Source organism: Balaenoptera ricei, chromosome 19, assembly GCF_028023285.1.
Source record: "Balaenoptera ricei isolate mBalRic1 chromosome 19, mBalRic1.hap2, whole genome shotgun sequence".
Classification (NCBI taxonomy): domain Eukaryota; kingdom Metazoa; phylum Chordata; class Mammalia; order Artiodactyla; family Balaenopteridae; genus Balaenoptera; species Balaenoptera ricei.
Window position 1 is genome coordinate 21601679 of NC_082657.1, and position 12801 is coordinate 21614479.

Below are 12801 nucleotides of genomic sequence, written 5' to 3' on the forward strand. Positions count from 1 at the left end.
ACCGCAGGGGCTGTCCTTGTGAACCCAGCATCTTGCCAATGGCCCCCGGGAGCTAGGGGAAGTCACAAGGCTACCTCCCCCTAGAAGAGAAGCATCTGTGGAATGGCCAAGGGCACTGGGCCTGTGCTGGGAGCTGTGGGGGCCACAGATGAATGATGACTGAGCTGCCCCCTGCCCTTGAGTGGCTCAGACTTGAGGGCCAGCTTTGATGGGCACAGGCCCACTCAGGCACCTCCGGGAGGACAGAGGGTGGGGAAGCTGGAGCAGGGCTGCAGGTGCTCTGGGAGCATAAATGGGACAGCTATGCTGACCTGGGGCATCCCAGGAAGGCAGCAGAGTGGAGGTGGCAGCTGCACTGGCGTTCACAGGAGGGCTAAGTTCATGGGCAGAGGTGGAATGGTGAGCACAGAGATAGCAAGTAGCCCAGAGAAGCCCAGAGCCTGGCTCTGTTGGTCTTAGTGAGGCAGACCCCTCTCCCCCACCTCTGGCCCCCACCCCACATTCTGCAACCTGAGCACAGGTCCCACTGAGTCTGCTCAGGGCTGAAGCAGGGCACCTAGGTGGAGGGCAGGGGCCCCGTCACAGTTGCAGGCCTGGGCACAGAAAGAGGCACGGGCCAGGCGGTGAGCACTGAGGAGGGAGGCTTCAGGCAGCCCAGAGCCTGCCAGCCAGGTGCGAAAAGCCCCAGACACAGAGGCGGCCCCTCCCCTGCCCACAGCCCTCAAGGCCACTTCCTGCAGGCCCAGGGCAGAGGAAGCAGCTGCCTTGCTTTGCAATTGTGGCCTGAGAGACCCTGGGTCCTGGCTGAGAACTGGGTCAGCCTCGCACCCACTCTCACCCTGCCCAGTGGCTGAGCCCGAGAGTGGCCCTGACCCCCCCTGCAGCCTCTCTGTGGCCGTGTCCCAGAGAACAGGCTGGGGCAGGAAAGAGGCCAGGCCACCAGAAATCCTCTGATGACAACCTGGATGCCATCCCCAAGGGAGCCACTGGAACCCTGCAAACAGGTGTGATGACACCTTTCCAGAAAGCTCTGCCTGAGTGGGTGGGGGTGGATGGGTACTTCCTGCCCTGCCTGAGAGGGCAACAATCAGTGTCTTGGGGGAGGGGCTGGTCTCCAACCCTCCAGAAAGAGGCCAGGGTTCTCATCCAGCGCCTTGACTGGGGGCTCCAGGAGTGAGGCCCAATTCCCGTTTCCTTGTCATCCCCTCTGCCCCAGTGCCCCCAGCCTATTTCTTACTTGATTCATTTATTCAGTCAACAAATTAATGCCAGGGACAGGAGGGGATGGTTAACAAAAAGACCCAGACTCCCAGGCCTCATGGAGACTACCACCCTCTATGATAAAGTCCTGCCCTCCTCTGAGGCTCAACCAAACACCACCTCCTCCAGGAAGCCCTCCCTGATCAAACAGCTGTGCTGAGGGCCTTAGGATGGCCTTGTGTGACCTGGGTCTGCCTCTCTGGGACCAGTGCACAGATGGGTCTCAGTAAGTGGCAGCCACAGCTCCCATCAGCACCACTACCCACCATCATCATCATCCAGGAGGGATAAGATTCCTTGGGTCCTGTGAATCCCTTGCCTGCCTGTGGCAGAAAGCACCCAAATGTTATCAGCACACATGCAGTGGGCCCTATTTAAGAAAACTCAGCATCTAAAAACCCCAACAGACAAAACTTGGAGGAGGCCTGAGGAGGCCTCCCCTCATAGCTGAGTCCTGTAGGAACATAGCACCCCTGCCTAGGAGTGGGCTAAACTCTAAAGGGAGGCCTGCCTGTCAGTCAGTCCCCAAATGCCCTGAGGTCGCCGTTGTGAGTTGACTTTCCACCTGGAGCGACTTCAGACTTCCGTCTGGGCTGATTCCAGCAAGGGTGCCTCAGGCAGTGCTAAGGTGGTAGGGGCTCCACAGTGCCCCTCAAACGCCTGGGCCTGGTCCTCAGACCCTCGTCCATCTGCAGCTCTGAGAAGGAGGGGCAAGGCAGGCCCCTCCCAGCGTCCAAAGCCTGTTAGCAGGCTTAGCCTCTGGCAGGGCCGTGGAGTCCACGCCCAGCTGAGGGGGAAGATTCCTGGGTGGTGAACAGGAGCACTTGGCTGGCAGGACAGTTGGTTCTCGTGCCCTTACCAGGCCTTGCAAGTGAAGCCTCAGGAGGGATTGAGAGGACCTAGACGCAGGCCCAGCAGACCCAGCCCTGCTGCCAGACCTTAAGCATCGTCCTGGGGGAAAGGGAACATCCACAAACAGCCAGGCACTGATTCAGCCTGAGAACTCCTGACCTCCTCCACGTGTGGGGACAGCATGGTGGCCAAGGGCAAGGGCCAGCCACGTGGCCCTGACTGAGGGCAACTCCAGAGTCTTGGACAACACGTGCCGTTGGGTAGGTGGGGGAGGAAAGCGCAGACCCGTGCGGCCTTGCTGGGCAGCGGGCTACTGCTAAGAACAGCCGGTGTGGGGAATGGGGGAGTAGGGTGGGGGGTTGTGCGTGACGGGGGTGGAGTCAGGACCTGGCCTGACTCTCGACCCAAGCCAGGCTGACCAGGTTGTCTCTGAAGGGAAACAGACCCGTAAGGAGTCAGAGATGGGGTCTCCCGAGGCAGCGCCTTCCCCTCCTGGGCCCGCATCTTCCCTTTCAGCAGGTCCTGACTCCTCCGACACATTCCCCTCTGTGCTTCGGTGGTCGGGGGCCTGATCACTGCTCCACCTCCCACGCTGGCCCAGCGCAAACATTCCGCCCAGCGCTTTTACTTTGCTTCCCAGGGCTCCATCTGCTGTCATCAGAGCATCTTGCAGAACAGGGCAGGGGCCAGCCCTTTGGGATAAGTTGAGGGCAGCCAAGGCTTGCCTTCCGCCATCTATCGTGGTAGGCAGATGTGGCCTTAGCGAAGCCTAGGCCACCCCTTGGGGATCCCAGGGGGAGCAGGAGGCTTCACGGCCATTCTCCCGCCTCTGCCATCTGCACACAGACACCAGGGCAAGCTCCTGAAAGCAAACAGCAGCCCTGCCGCCCTGCTAAGGCTCCAGTGGCTCCCGGTGCATCCCACCTGCCCCCACCACCTCTCTGGCCTCAGTCCAGCCAAGCTGCTCCAGAACACATGGGCTCCTCCCCTCCTCGGGGCCTTTGCACTTGCTGTTCCCCGTCTGGAGTCTGGAACGCCATCTCCCCAACTGGCCTCACTCACTCATTCTCACTATTCGAGGAGTGCTGCCCTCCTCCCGTGCCCCGCCATGCCCAAGTCCATGCCCCCATCACAGCCCACGCCAGGCCCGACGCCACCCACTTCTGTGCCTCTTGTGCTAGGCTGTATATTCCTTGAGAGCTGAGAACTTGTGCATCTCACTCAGGCCGTGTCCCCAGTCCATGATGCAGCATACAGCAGTGAGTGAGTCTGCATGAATGAAAGCCCTCCAAAGGTTGCTGGCCACTTGAGCCCTTGGGTCCTTACAGGCCCTAACGCCTCAGGGCTCAGGGAAGCTGCCGCCCTGTCCCAGCCCTGGTGGCTAGGGCTGTGAGGGAGGCAGGTCTGAGGGTCGAAGGCTGAGGGCCGAGCCAGCACCTGTCCAGCCCGAGTGTGGAGGGCATGGCCTCACCTGCCTGGGGTTCTGTGCCCTGTGCCCCTTTGGCAGGCAGCTGTGGAGAAGGCTGCCGGTGCCTGGAATCAGGTGCGGAAATCCTCTCTTCTGCCCAAAGGAACACTGTCCTGGTGCTTCTACTCCCCGTTTACCGGGCAAGGGAGGTTCTAGGGGAGTGGGGCAGTGACCAAGACGCCAGTGGCTGGAGCTGGGCACTCCCTGCCTGGGCACCAACCCTGGGTGAAGGGATAGGACTAGCTGGCCTGGGCTTTCACGCCGATCTGGCCTCAGTAAGTTGCCCTGCACCCTGTAACCTGCCTGCCCTGAACCCTCTGCCCAGGCAGAACTGCCTGAACCAGTTTGTGTGGTTCAGGGAGGCCAAGGACTCGTCAATTCTTGGCAGCACCTCTGACCCTCCCCACCCAGTCCCTCTGCCCTGCGGGTTAGGCCACAGGCAGGCCCTGGGTGCCTCACACTTTGCCCCTCCCGCCCTCCCTCACACGGGTGGCTCCTGTCAAGAGTAGGCTGGAGTGTTGCCACCCCTTGGAGCCCACCTGGCCTGCTGAATCAGAGTTAGCATTCGAAGGAGATTCTCAGGGTTCTGTCTGCAAGTGAACGTTTGAGAACTGGGCCGGGAGGACAACTGTTCACCCAGGGACTGGAGCTGACGGTGGGGTTTCACGCACTGCGCAGTGTGGGCTGGGGGCAGCTTTCCTGGCCCCAAAGTCACCACTTCTGACAGTGACCCCCACTCCGCCCAGTGGGCTCTGGCCAAGGCCAGCCAGGCGATGGGGGGAAGACTGGTACAGGAGACTGTCCTGAAGGACCACAACTCCGTGGCCGGGTGTGGGCCAGGAATCAGGCGGCTGCCATTCAAGCTCCAGCCCCAACAACACACCAGCTGAGCATGGCAGGTTGCTGCACTTGGGACTTCCCCACTCAACGGCACCATCCTCGGGGGTGGGCCAGAGCAGGAGGCCACATGGGAGAGCTTTAAACCTGGAAGGCTCATGGAGAGCTGGATAAGTGGCTCCTTGTTTCCTTTACTTGCTGTCTGGCTGTTTAGATAACTCACACCAAGTGAACAGGGCTGCAGGTGCTGGGCTACAGTCACAGCGCCTGGATGGACGGGGCTCTGTCCCTGGGAATCAACCATGGTGTGGTGCAAACATCTGATCCCGCTGGAACTGCCAGCATTCTCAGGAATGCCCAGAGTGGTGGACAGTTGTTGACATTTGCCACCTAGCATGGTTTCAGTCCTCAGTCACAGAGCTGTGTCTGAAGCAAGAACACTCCTGGACTTTGCAAACACATGAGTCAATAAACTTTCTTTTTATTATTAAGTCAGTCTGGGTAGGGTTTCTGTCACTTGCAATTAAGAGTCCTAACAGAAAACACTGCTTTCTCCAGCACAGGGAGGGATGAGGACAGGACTGAGAGGCATCAGACACCTGGAGGGAGGTGAGACTGGGCCAGAGGGCTTGGCAGGCCACTCTGGACCATGGGGAGCTCAGGCTGCAGTTCCTGGGCCTGGCGGACACCCACAGCATGGCAGTCTCTTGCCTGGCTCTGGGTGAGCCCACATGCCTGCCGTGACAAGGCCCAGCCAGCCAGGCAGGTGGGCATCAGCAAGGTAGGTGGGCAGGCATTGGTTTCCTGGAGGCCTCTCAGGACCCACAGTCTTTCCTGCAGGGGGGCGGGGCCAGGTCTGGTGATTCAAGGCCTCAGAGAAGAGGGGACCTCACTCCAGTGCAACCTTCTCTCTGGTCCCTAAAGCTGCCTGAGGTTGTCTAATTCAAGGGATCATCTGGATCAACAGCTCAAAGGGCCGAGAAACGACATTTGTTCCCAAGAGGCCTAAGTATTTTGGGTTTGCTAAATGAAAAGGTAATTACCTGAAGTGGAACTAGAGGGACGCCAGTATCCAAAAAGAGGCGTTGGGGGTTCAGAGAAAAGGATCCGCTTCCGCTGTGCCCACCACCCCGTGGGGTAGGGTCCCGTGGGGTAGGGCCCTGCAGGGTGCTGGGCAGCTTGGGGAACTCTGCCCTCTCAGGGGCCCCGGCAATGGCATCTGCTTGGATGCCGAAGTGACTAGGGAAGCCCTCCCGCATGTCTGCAGACCCGGGGTCAGCTGTGGAAGGACGACCAGGAGACTCCCGAGGCGTAGAACTTCATGCGGCTGGGCCAGTCACCATCCCCACTGCCCTCCCTGTCCTCGTCTGAGTCATCGTCGTCTCCACTGGACGCTCCGCAGACGGCGCCAGCCAGGTAGGCCGGTTGCCCCGCGGACCCGGTGCCCAGCTCCTCCGCCTCCTCCTTCCGCTTCTGGGCGGCCAGCTCGCGGAAGCAGAGGATGCAGACGCGCAGGGGCTTGGGCGAGAGGCGCGGCAGGAGGAAGCGCTCGCGGGAGCACTCGGCACAGACCACAAAGCCGCATTTGCGGCAGTGGTGCCGTCGGGTGAGCGCCGAGAAGCGCGTCTGCGTGCAGCGCATGCAGATGTCCGTGGCCTTGTCGGGGATCCAGGGCGCGGCGTGCTCCGTGCTGGGCTGGAGGCCCGTGGCCAGCAGCTGCAGCCGCACACACTCCTCGATATGGCTGATCCACTCCTGGCGCTCGGTGGCGGAGGCGGCTGACACCACGAAGGACTTCTTGGCCGTCTTGATCATCCAGCGGTTCTTGGCCTGCAGGGTCTCGGGCAGCAGCTCCAGCGTCACCTCCTCCAGCGGAATGATATGCTGGCTGCGGTACTTGCGCTTGTTGAGCACGATGCTGCCGTACACCAGGATGTCGTTGAAGAGGAAGAAGATGCGCGGTTTGGCCTTCTTGCGGCACTCCTTGGTCAGGACGCCCTCGCCCAGCAGCACTCGGCCTGGCAGGGCCAGTGGCTGCCCCGATGCCCCGAAGCAGCTCTCAACAGCCGCGATGCGCTGGCTGTTGATCTCCGTGTTCGCCAGGTAGTCCACCATCTTCGGCCACTCGGCTGTGGGAGGAGCAGCAGAGGAGGCGTCAGCTTGCTCAGACATGGGGGTGGGGGGGGGGTCAAGACCACCCCCTAATCCCCAGCTCACCAACCCGTCAGACAACCCACTAATTACCCCACTGCAACCCAGCGGGCCCAGACGGCCACTCAACCAAGGAAACTCGCTGCCCCAGAAAATGACCCTTAGACAAGGAGTTACTGGGAGGTGAAGGGGGACCCCCTCCCCCGCAGTGAGGGACGTATGGAAGCCAGCCCAGGATAGGAAGGCAGCAGTAAAGATGTGTGACTGAGAAGTGGGGGCTCAAGCCCCTGGGGAGCCTTGGAAAACAGGGTAGAACAGGCCTCAACACCATCCACCCAAGGGGCAAGGATACTGAGCCCCAACTCCCTTCAGGGGCTTCCAGGAGCACTGACTACCCAGCACTTTGGGCCTGCCCCAGGCAGAAGGGTGCAGGTGCATGCACCAGGATGGGGAGTGCCAGGCAATGGGGTGTCTGCAACCCCAACCTGTCAGTGACTCCCCCGTCTACCAAGACAAAGCATCATAGACCCTGCAACCCACTCACTCAGCCCATGAGCCCAGTGGTCACCACCATCATCATCACAGGCACCATTGCTGAGTGCTTCTTCCATGTCAAGCATGACTATCTCATTTAGTCCTCACACCAACCATAGCAGGTAGGTCCCCCCTTGACAGGAGGAAACTGAGGCTCTGTTAGTAACTAGGCAGCCCAGAGCTTGCACCCCTGGAGATGGTGCTGCTCAGAGCCTTCCCCCATGGAGCAGGAGGCCTCTATCCTCCTCTGCCAAGCGCTCCATGTGGTAGCCCCAGATCTCACCTGGGCCCCCTCTGCTCTGTCCATACCCACTCCCTTTGACTCACCAGACTCACAACTTTGAGGACACTCAAACACCGCCGACCCCAGGGCAAGCCTGCAGTCCCAGCTCTCCCCTGAGCTGCCCCTGTGACCTCCCACCAGCTCCTCTTCTTTTCCAGAAACAAACCACCATTCACCTAGTTGTTGAAGCCCCAAATCTAGGACTCCCCCTTGAATCTCCTCTTTCCTGTACCCCCATTCAACCCATGAGCAAGCTCCATCATTTTTCTCTCTCACACTTGGCCCCAGTCTGCCCACTTCTCACCACACAACTCCATCATTGAATTGACAGCAAGGCTATCTCCCTTTCAGAAAGGGTCTCTCTGACAACCCCAGCTCAGGCAGCTTCTCCCCCTACCCAGGACAGGGTCTGCAAACCACGGCCTGAGGGTTCTGGCCCACAGCCTGGTTTCGTGTATGAAGTTTTATTGGAACACAGCCACATCATTCATTTACAATTGTCTGTGCTGCTTTCCTGCTGCAGTAACAGAGCTGAGAGCTGTGACAGAGACCACACGGTTACAGAACCTAAAATGTACTCTTTACAGAAAAAGTTTGCTAACCTTTTCTGTAGGATGTTACCCTATTTTGCTTTTTCTTCACAGGACTTACCAGGACCTGATATTTTCTTGTCTATCCATCATTTGCTTGCGTGTTTTCTATTTCCCTCACCCACTTCTAAGCTCCATCACAGCAGGAGCCTTTTCTTGTTCACTGCTGTATCCCCAATGCCTGGAACAGTGCCAAGCACATAGTAGGTGCTTCGTGAGTGGCTAGTGAATGAATGAACCAAAGCTCCCTGGGGCCCACCACAGGAGGAAGGAGCCAGCACCTCCTATCTCTGAAGAGGAAGCAGATGAGAGCTGACCCCACAGCCGCTGCTGCCGCCACCACCATGTGCGCACAAGTGTACAGTCACACACAGCACACCCCTGGCCAAATGATCACACACGCAGAGTTTCTGGGTCACCACACTGCAGTTCCGTAAGTCAGGCTACCTGTGGGAAGCTGAAGTGGGGCCAGCGCGGGGGCTGGATGCATTACACAACAGGGGTGCTCGGCCCCGACTCACACACCACTTGCCCCTTTCAGACCACAAGCCATCCTAAGTGCTGTCCACACCACCTTATGTAAGAACCACTATTTTTAGGCTGCTGATCTCGGCTGCATGTTGCAAACCTAGCTGATTATGGGTGACAGCCCTGGGCTGTCCTGCTAGGACCAGTCACTGCGTCCCTGCTGTGGACAGTCTGGCAACATTCCAGAGGCCACCCCCAGGACCCCTGGGCTGGGTGCTGGGCCCCGGGATGGGCTGGATGAGGGCTCCACTGGAGGAGCTCAGAGTGTAGCAAAGGAGGGAGAGACACCAAGAGCAGTGACTTTGGGACCTACAGCAGCGACAACGGAGATGCCTGGCAGAGGGGAAAGGGCAGAACAAAGGGTGAGCTGGGTGCACTCACACAATGGGCTACTGTAGGCACTTACAGTGACTCCACCCGATCCACGTGGGTCAACATGGAGCGACAACAGACACCAAACGCTGAGTGGAAAAAGCAACCTGCAGAATGGTCTGTGTGACATCATGTATGCAGAAATTACGCAACCTTTAAAAAGTGTCCAAGAACTATATCTGTGAATCAAAATGGATAGGATGGAGCCTCGCGCCCATGAGGATGGCTGCTATCAAAAAAACAGGAAATAAGTGTTGGTAGGGACATGGAAAAGTTGGAACCCTCCTGCACTGTTAGTGGGAATGTAAACTGGTGCAGCCACTATGGAAAACAGTATGGAGGTCCCTCTAAACATTAAAAATAGAACTGCCATATGATTCAGCAATCCACTTCTCTTTATTTATCCAAGAGAATTGAAAGCAGGATCTCCAAGTGGTATTTGCACACCCATGTTCATAGTAGCATTATTCACAATAGCCAAGAAATGGAAGCATCCCAAGTGTCCACTGATGGATGAATGGATAAACAAAAGGTGGTAAAGACATACAATGGAATATTATTCAGCCTTAAAAAGAAATCCTGTCACTTGCTACAACATGGATGGACACTGAAGACATTATGCCAACTGAAATAAGCAAGTCCCCAAAAGACATACTGCATGATTCCACTAATATGATGTATCTATAGTAGTCAAGTTCATAGAAACAGAAAGTAGCAAGGTGGTTACCAGGGCTGGGGGTGGAGGAGGAGGAAAAGCGGGGTCCGGGCGGGGGCTGTGGTGGTGGAGGAGAGTTTTTATTTAATGGGTATAGAGTTTCGGTTTTGTAAGATGAAGAGAATTCTGGAGATATTTCAAAACAATAGGAATATACTTAAGACTACTGAACTGTAAGCTTAAAAATAGTTAAGATGGTTTTAAAACAAAAAGATAGATACAAACCAAAATCAGGAGAAATTTTTATTTCTTTCATTTAAAAAAAGGCAGCAGCAAATGTGATAAAATCCCAATACCAGTCAGTTCTGCGAAGTGGGAACATGAGCTTTTTCTTTCTTTCTTTCTAAATTTAAGGTCCTCAAAAAGAAAAGAATTACAGTACAATGTCTGGGTCAAGAGCTCTGGGCTCTACTGACCGCACAGCAGCAGGGCCCAGGCTGCAGGACACGCCAGGATGAACATCTGAGGACGGAACGCCACTTGTTCCCTCCAACACACCTGGCAGCCACCTGGCAGAACTGGGTGAAAACCCAATCTTGCAGCCACACACCGAGGCCTAACACATTCAGCACTGAGCAGACAGACTTTATGTGGAGAGAAGAGCAGGTGCCCCCCACAGTGGGTGAGCTCTGGAGGCAGACTTGCCCAGGTCCATCTCTGATTAGATGCTACCCAGGTGGGCGCCATGGAGGAAGTGAGGAACAGCGCCCAGTGAGGGGAGAGCTTTGGGCAGGGGAGGGCCTACAGCACTGTCTCCCCGTCCCTTGTAGGAGGCCCCAGGATGCCCCACACTGCTCTGTCCCTAGTCAGTGGTTTACAGACCCCCTCCAGGCCCTGTTGGCGGCAAAATATGGCGCAGGAAGGGTGGGGAGTACCTGGTGACAATGAAAGGGGTCTGGGCTCCGAGCTGACTCCACACACTGACTGGGGTAGTGGGAAGGCTCTTGTGCCCCCTCCTCCGTGGGCCTGCAGTGAGTACCAGCTGGGGTGAGGGGCCGGGCAGACAGCATCCTCCTGGGGGGCTCCCCCACATCTGCCTACCAGATCTGCCACGACCAGAACTTCACACCTGCTATAACATGGCCTGGAGATTTTCTTTTTCTTTTTTTTTGACCGCGCCCCTCACTTCTTTCCCTCACCAGGGATCGAACCCGCACCTCCTGCAGTGGAAGCGCGCAGTTTTAACCACTGGACCGCCAGGGAAGTCCCCTGGAGATTTTCTTGGTAAATGAGGCAGCATCCCCACCTCCCCATCCCCCACCCCTCCCAGCAGATGGGGAATCCTGTTCTTATTGTTCTCACTAGGGAAGTGAACCCTCCTCCCTTAGAACAGGGGAGGAGAGAGCTGAGCCTGTGCCCACTCCTTTTGGGGCCGCCTGCCTCAGGACAGCCTGTGCTGACCCCCATGTGGTACCCCAGATGCTGACAGAAGGTGGACACTCCCGAAGGGCCAGTGTCTGGGAACAGGGAAGTAAACAGACCTGCTCTTTCTTGCAGGTTTTGGAAGGAGGGCAGGCTCCTGGGCTGGCCTTCCTGAACACAAGTGATCCCACCACCTGAGCTGGGCCAAAGGTGCTCTCAGTGAGTGAGCCATGCCCTAAGTGTCACTGGGTGGCCAGGGTTCTGTGCTTGACAGTCGAGGTGTCACACATGATCTACACCAGGAGTGGCAAATCTATATCAAGTCTGAACAACTACCGTTTTTCTAAATACAATTTATTGGAAAACAGCCACATGCAATGGGGACTGGCTTGCAAAGCCTAAAATATTTACTATTTGGCGCTTTACAGAAAAAGTTTGCAGACCCCTGATCTATACCACCACATGCTGTCAAATGCATAATGCAGGGACTTCCCTGGTGGCACAATGGTTAAGAATCCGCCTGCCAATGCAAGGGATACGGGTTCGAGCCCTGGTCTGGGAAGATCCCACATGCCGCGGAGCAACTAAGCCCGTGCGCCACAACTACTGAAGCCTGCACTCTAGAGCCCACAAACCACAACTACTGAAGCCTGTGCGCCTAGAGCCCGTGCTCTGCAACAAAAGCCACCATAATGAGAAGCCAGCTCTCCGCAACTACAGAAAGCCCGCATGCAGCAATGAAGACCCAATGCAGACAAAAATAAATAAATAAATAAAATAAATTTATAAAAAACAAACAAAACAGTTTCAGTGTGACTCAAAGCGTCCATTTTCCCACCTGCAAAAGGGGCTGATGACAACTCTCCCCCTGCACAGCTCTTCAGGTGTTCAGGGAGAGAGAAAGGGAAGGAGATTCCAGGTGACTGCAGGCTGGGAAGGAACAGCCACCTCTCTCTGGGCCTGCCTCAGTTACTTCCTCTGTGAAATGGGAGATTAAGCCCGGCTCCGTTTCCTTTGACAACTCCCACCAAAAGTCACAAACTCACACGCTTCAGGGGCCAGGCGGTTCCTAAACGAGAGAGGCTAGCAAGCACCTAGGTCACCTGGAAGGCGCTTCCAACCTCCCTCTCCTCCCCCCTTCGCTGGGGCAACTATCTCAGCCCACTTCTCCACACCCCGCAGACTGGGACCGTCGACGGCGTGAGTCAGGAATCCCTGAACCATCTCCGGACCGCGGGAGCGCTGAGATCCCTGCTGCCCCAGGGCTCAACGCCCACGGGCGCCTCCTGACCTTTTCCGCTCTCACGTCGCGCATACACCGGGGACCCTGCCTCGACCCCGGGGACCCCTAACCTGTTTTCACCCCGGAGACCCCTTACCTGTTGTCACCCCGCTATCCCTGGAGCCCCTGCAGCCCCCGCCCCGCCTCCAGCCCGACCAGCCAGCAATAAGCGCCCGGCTCCGTGCCTCTGCTCCGGGCCAGAGTCCAAGATAGTCCTGGCTGCGCGCCCGCCCCGCCCCAGCCCCGGGACCATATAGTCGAGGCGGCCCGGGGAGCTTGGAGGCGGCCGGCCGGCCGGAAGCCCGCCTGCTTCGCTCGCCGCAGCCCGGCCGGGGACCCTTACCTCCTCGGCCGGGGCCCCGCGCGCCCCGCCCGGCAGCCTGCGTGTCAGACCGCACTCGGCCGCGCCGTTCCTCTTGCCAGCTGGGGCTAACCCCAACCGCCCAAGCCGACGCGTTCCAACTCTCCCCGACACGCCCCTAGCGGCAGATCCGCCAATTGGAGCCCTGGCGCGCGGCGGGGGCGGAGCCTGGATTCCAACTCCAGAACCTCAAGTTCCCGGGAAAA

At 57.7% G+C, this 12801-nt stretch overlaps 1 protein-coding gene across 1 annotated transcript; it reads right to left on the reverse strand.

Annotated features, from left to right (window-relative positions):
* Positions 1–4878: 4878 nt before the first annotated feature.
* Positions 4879–12698, reverse strand: PLEKHF1 (pleckstrin homology and FYVE domain containing 1). Its single transcript, XM_059904898.1, has 2 exons — positions 12578–12698; positions 4879–6546 (listed from the first exon to the last, which is right to left on the reverse strand). Exon 2 carries the CDS (start codon positions 6530–6532, stop codon positions 5693–5695), a length of 840 nt encoding a protein of 279 aa, XP_059760881.1. The 5' UTR covers positions 6533–6546; positions 12578–12698; the 3' UTR covers positions 4879–5692.
* Between the last annotated feature and the right edge of the window lie 103 nt (positions 12699–12801).

Bases quoted from the DNA above. Each gene is read 5' to 3' on its own strand.
- PLEKHF1 (XM_059904898.1), bottom strand. From the start codon at position 6,532: ATGGTGGACTACCTGGCGAACACGGAGATCAACAGCCAGCGCATCGCG.